Source organism: Pseudophryne corroboree, chromosome 1, assembly GCF_028390025.1.
Source record: "Pseudophryne corroboree isolate aPseCor3 chromosome 1, aPseCor3.hap2, whole genome shotgun sequence".
Lineage (NCBI taxonomy): Eukaryota > Metazoa > Chordata > Amphibia > Anura > Myobatrachidae > Pseudophryne > Pseudophryne corroboree.
Genome location: NC_086444.1, coordinates 599,642,987 through 599,648,986, shown reverse-complemented (window position 1 = coordinate 599,648,986; position 6,000 = coordinate 599,642,987). Strand labels below are relative to the sequence as shown.

General features: G+C 48.8%; 1 protein-coding gene across 8 annotated transcripts in view; it reads left to right on the top strand.

Annotated features, from left to right (window-relative positions):
• The first annotated feature begins 627 nt into the window (after positions 1 to 627).
• The window catches only part of PWWP3A (PWWP domain containing 3A, DNA repair factor), a 213,851-nt gene continuing 208,478 nt past the window's right edge, over positions 628 to 6,000 (top strand). For 4 of the 8 annotated variants that reach the window (XM_063914332.1, XM_063914325.1, XM_063914330.1 and 1 more), the window contains exons 1-2: positions 1,119 to 1,251; positions 1,926 to 2,077. In XM_063914332.1, the coding sequence (XP_063770402.1) occupies positions 2,018 to 2,077 (60 nt within the window). In that variant the 5' untranslated portion in view covers positions 1,119 to 1,251; positions 1,926 to 2,017. The other 4 variants (XM_063914328.1, XM_063914326.1, XM_063914327.1 and 1 more) reach the window with 4 other exon arrangements.

The following is a 6,000-nucleotide window of genomic DNA, read 5'->3' as shown; positions in this document are numbered from 1 at the left end:
TATACATCCGTTACTGAAGTCTTCTGCCGTCACAGAAGTCATCTGATCTTCACATACTCACCCAGCTTCTTTCTTCTGGCTTCTGTGAAGGGGGTGACGGCGCGGCTCCGGGAACAAACAACTAAGCGCACCAAGTGATCGAACCCTCTGGAGCTAATGCTGTCCAGTAGCCTAAGAAGCAGAGCCCTTGAACTAAGAAGAAGTAGGTCTGACTTCTCTCCCCTCAGTCCCACAATGCAGGGAGCCTGTAGCCAGCAGGTCTCTCTGAAAATAAAAAAACCTAACAATAAAGTCTTTTAGAGAAACTCAGTAGAGCTCCCCTAGTGTGTGTCCAGTCACTCCTGGGCACAAAGTCTAACTGAGGTCTGGAGGAAGGGCATAGAGGGAGGAGCCAGTTCACACCCATTCAAAGTCTTATAGTGTGCCCATGTCTCCTGCGGATCCCGTCTATACCCCATGGTCCTTACGGAGTCCCCAGCATCCTCTAGGACGTAGGATAAAAGTGTGGAGAAGTTGCCCATGGCAACCAGTCAGCATTGAAGTAACATTTATAGTTTGCGTACTATAAAATTATACAGAGCAGCTGATTGGTTGCCACGGGCAACTTCTCCGCAGGCTCACTTCCTCACTTCTCCACTGCTTAATGACTAGACTAGACCATAAAGACAAGATTTCTCTAAAATCAAATTGGTTGGGGCCGGCTCTGAGGACCAGGTTATTGGGTAAGCGCTGACAAAAGGGTGCCATCGGATAGTCAGTCTCTTCCCCCTTTAACCACCAGCATAACACAAGCACACACGGAGGGAACACTGAAATCCACACAGCTTTTAGCGCTGCTTAGGTTGGGAATGGACTTGGAGCGGAGATAATCAACAGCGCCTGAGGGGTTACATCGGCGCTGCTGCTGCTATCGGTACTCTTCTTATCCAATCTGACAGACTCTTCAGCTGATACTCGCGCGAAGTCCGGCGGCGGCGGCTGTCAGGAAGGAGGTTACACCGGACACGGGCAGAAGAGGGAGGAAGGTCTCCCGTGGCGCTCTCTCCCCGCATTGGCCACTCTATGGGCGGGAGAAGCGGCGACACATCCTCCCCAGCCCCTGCAGCCGCGCAGTCAGTAGTAGTTGGGTCACTGGGAGGGGCGACTCCGGGTAGGGGAGTGTGTGCTTGTCAGTCATCCGCGAGGCGGTTTTGGAGCACAACAAGCGCCGACCCGGAGCAATCAGAGACCTACAGGTCTGTGAGATACCCGGTAGGTGGCTGTGCGGCAGCTCTGTGTCTGCGGGGCACTCTGCTGTTCCTGCCGCCTGTGTGAGCGGTGTGTGTGGTCACGGTGTCTTCCGTGGCCAGTGTGAGTACGTGGGTACTAGTATAGTGTACACAGCCGCTTCGTACAGCAGACACCGCCTAGCTAGCTGCCCAGTGATACTATACATGTGCCGTGTGTGGTAATTCATGTGTGTCTGTATCATGTATAGGGGGTGCAATGTATTTTAAATATGAATTACTCTCTAGAGGTCTCTTAGAAACCTTCACATGGGTCCCACACAGTGTATCACACCAGCCAGTAGCTGCTTGCTTCCTGTCCCCTAAATAATAATGGATTTTGTAGTAGCAATTACTTTTTATAAACTACATAGGTATAATTCTCTTGCTGCGTAACAACGCTGCTGTGTTGATGGAAGGCATTTATCAGAGGGCTTAGTTTGTGTTTATTGGGTCTCGCATTTAGGGGAAAATGTTATTTTTAAAAAAAAAACTGTTTACAAAGTTTTTGCCACATTTCTTATTTTTACATAATATATTTACAACCTCATAAACCACATATTTTCATTTACTTTCAAATATTTTTCAATAGTTGTAGGTTAGACAAAATAAACTTCCTTGTAAATCTGTTCTCATATACTGAAGCCTTTTTGTCTTTAGGCCTACATGGATTGAGTTGATGATAATCCTTGGTGTATGTGGCCAGTAGCTGGTCCATTACAAAGCTCCATAACAGAACTACATGAAGGTGAATGATGGAAGTGCCCAAGTACATCTTCTGCGAGTGGGAGAGTCGCTTATGGCCAGCAAAGGTGGGTAGCAGAACATGTGCGTGCTTGTCTCTAGCTCATTGATGTGCTTCTGCGGTTCCTAATGATCATAGTTCTTCCATGCATGGGTAGCTACTAGCAGTTCACAGAGCTGTAAATTTGGGAAGCATTCAGATGCTGTCACACTCACGTTCAGCACACTAACCTGCCACTTAAGCTACAGCTGAAAAGCCCTTTTCTCTATCGTCCTAGTGGATGCTGGGGTTCCTGAAAGGACCATGGGGAATAGCGGCTCCGCAGGAGACAGGGCACAAAAAGTAAAGCTTTAGGATCAGGTGGTGTGCACTGGCTCCTCCCCCTATGACCCTCCTCCAAGCCTCAGTTAGATTTTTGTGCCCGGCCGAGAAGGGTGCAATCTAGGTGGCTCTCCTAAAGAGCTGCTTAGAAAAGTTTAGCTTAGGTTTTTTATTTTACAGTGAGTCCTGCTGGCAACAGGATCACTGCAACGAGGGACTTAGGGGAGAAGAAGTGAACTCACCTGCGTGCAGGATGGATTGGCTACTGGACATTAGCTCCAGAGGGACGATCACAGGTACAGCCTGGATGGTCACCGGAGCCTCGCCGCCGGCCCCCTTGCAGATGCTGAAACGAGAAGAGGTCCAGAATCGGCGGCAGAAGACTCCTCAGTCTTCTTAAGGTAGCGCACAGCACTGCAGCTGTGCGCCATTTTCCTCTCAGCACACTTCACACGGCAGTCACTGAGGGTGCAGGGCGCTGGGAGGGGGGCGCCCTGGGAGGCAAATGAAAACCTTTTTTGGCTAAAAATACCTCACATATAGCCTCCGGGGGCTATATGGAGATATTTAACCCCTGCCAGAATCCGTTAAGAGCGGGAGACGAGGCCGCCGAAAAAGGGGCGGGGCCTATCTCCTCAGCACACAGCGCCATTTTCCCTCACAGAAAGGCTGGAGGGAAGGCTCCCAGGCTCTCCCCTGCACTGCACTACAGAAACAGGGTTAAAACAGAGAGGGGGGGCACTAATTTGGCGTTAGAAATATATAAAAAAGATGCTATAAGGGAAAACACTTATATAAGGTTGTCCCTATATAATTATAGCGTTTTTGGTGTGTGCTGGCAAACTCTCCCTCTGTCTCTCCAAAGGGCTAGTGGGTCCTGTCCTCTATCAGAGCATTCCCTGTGTGTGTGCTGTGTGTCGGTACGTGTGTGTCGACATGTATGAGGACGATGTTGGTGAGGAGGCGGAGCAATTGCCTGTAATGGTGATGTCACTCTCTAGGGAGTCGACACCGGAATGGATGGCTTATTTAGGGAATTACGTGATAATGTCAACACGCGCCAAGGTCGGTTGACGACATGAGACGGCCGACAAACAATTAGTACCGGTCCAGATGTCTCAAAAACACCGTCAGGGGTTTTAAAACGCCCGTTTACTTTAGTCGGTCGACACAGACAGGGACACTGAATCCAGTGTCGACGGTGAATAAACAAACGTATTCCTTATTAGGGCCACACGTTAAGGGCAATGAAGGAGGTGTTACATATTTCTGATACTACAAGTACCACAAAAGAGGGTATTATGTGGGATGTGAAAAAACTACCGTAGTTTTTCCTGAATCTGATAAATTAAATGAAGTGTGTGATGATGCGTGGGTTCCCCCCGATAGAAAATATGGGCGGTATACCCTTTCCCGCCAGAAGTTAGGGCGCGTTGGGAAACACCCCTTAGGGTGGATAAGGCGCTCACACGCTTATCAGAACAAGTGGCGGTACCGTCTATAGATAGGGCCGTCCTCAAGGAGCCAGCTGACAGGAGGCTGGAAAAATATCATAAAAAGTATATACACACATACTGGTGTTATACTGCGACCAGCGATCGCCTGAGCCTGGATGTGCAGAGCTGGGGTGGCTTGGTCGGATTCCCTGACTAAAAATATTGATACCCTTGACAGGGACAGTATTTTATTGACTATAGAGCATTTAAAGGATGTATTTCTATATATGCGAGATGCACAGAGGGATATTTGCACTCTGGCATCAAGAGTAAGTGCGATGTCCATATCTGCCAGAAGATGTTTATGGACACGACAGTGGTCAGGTGATGCAGATTCCAAACGGCACAAAGGTGTATTGCCGTATAAAGGAAGAGGAGTTATTTGGGGTCGGTCCATCGGACCTGGTGGCCACGGCAACTGCTGGAAAATCCACCGTTTTTACCCTAAGTCACATCTCTGCAGAAAAAGACACCGTCTTTTCAGCTTCAGTCCTTTCGTCCCTATAAGAGTCATATCTGCCCAGGGATAGAGGAAAGGGAAGAAGACTGCAGCAGGCAGCCCATTCCCAGGAACAGAAGCGTTCCAACCCTTCTGACAAGCTCTCAGCATGACGCTGAGACCGTACAGGACCCCTGGATCCTACAAGTAGTATCCCAGGGGTACAGTTTGGAATGTCGAGACGTTTCCCCTGCGCAGGCTCCTGAAGGCTGCTTACCAAGGTCTCCCTCCGACAAGGAGGCAGTATGGGAAAAAATTCACGAGCTGTATTCCCAGCAGGTGATAATTAAATTACCCCTCCTACAACAAGAAAAGGGGTATTATTCCACACTATATTGTGGTACTGAAGCCAGAAGGCTAGGTGAGACCTATTCTAAATCTAAAAAAATTTGAACACTTACAAAGGTTCAAATCAAGATGGAGTCACTCAGAGCAGTGATAACGAACCGGGAAGAAGGGGACTATCTGGTGTCCCGAGACATCAGGGATGCTTACCTCCATGTCCCAAATTTGCCCTTATCACTAAGGGTACCTCAGGTTCGTGGTACAGAACTGTCACTATCAGTTTCAGACGCTGCCGTTTGGATTGTCTACGGCACCCCGGGTCTTTACCAAGGTAATGGCCGAAATGATGGTTCTTCTTCGAAGAAAAGGCGTCTTAATTATCCCTTACTTGGACGATCTCCTGATAAGGGCAAAGTCCAGGGAACAGTTGGAGGTCGGAGTAGCACTATCTCGGATACTGTTACAACAGCAGGGGTGGATTCTAAAGATTCCAAAATCGCAGCTGATCCCGACAACAAGTCTCCTGTGCTTAGGGATGATTCTGGACACAGTCCAGAAAAAGGTGTTTCTCCCGGAAGAGAAAGCCAGGGAGTTATCCGAGCTAGTCAGGAACCTCCTAAAATCAGTGCATCATTGCACAAGGGCCATGGTAAAAAAATGGTGACTTCCTTCGAAGCAATTCCAGTCGGCAGATTTCATGCAAGAACTTTTCAGTGGGATCTGCTGGACAAATGGTCCGGATCGCATCTTCAGATGCATCAGCGGATAACCCTATATCCAAGGACAAGGGTGTCTCTCCTGTGGTGGTTACAGAGTGCTCATCTTCTAGAGGGCCGCAGATTCGGCATTCAGTTTTGGATGTTGGTGACCACGGAGGCCAGCCCGAGAGGCTGGGGAGCAGTCACACAAGGAAAAAATTTCCAGGGAGTGTGATCAAGTCTGGAGATTTTTCTCCACATAAATATAGCTAAGGGTAAATTTATAATGCTCTAAGCTTAGCAAGACCTCTGCTTCAAGGTCAGCCGGTATTGATCCAGTGGGATAAAACATCACGGCAGTCGCCCACGTAAATAGACAGGGCGGCACAAGAAGCAGGAGGGCAGTGGCAAAAACTGCAAGGACTTTTCGCTGGGCGGAAAATCATGTGATAGCACTGTCAGCAGTGTTTCATTCCGGGAATGGAAACTGGGAAGCAGACTTCCTCAGTAGGCACGACCTCCACCCGGCAGAGTGGGAACTTCATGGGGAAGTTTTCCACATAATTGTAAACCGTTGGGAATTACCAAAGGTGGACATGATGGCGTCCCGTCTGAACAAAAAACGGGACAGGTATTGCTACAGGTTAAGAGACCCTCAGGCAATAGCTGTGGACGTTCTGGTAACACCGTG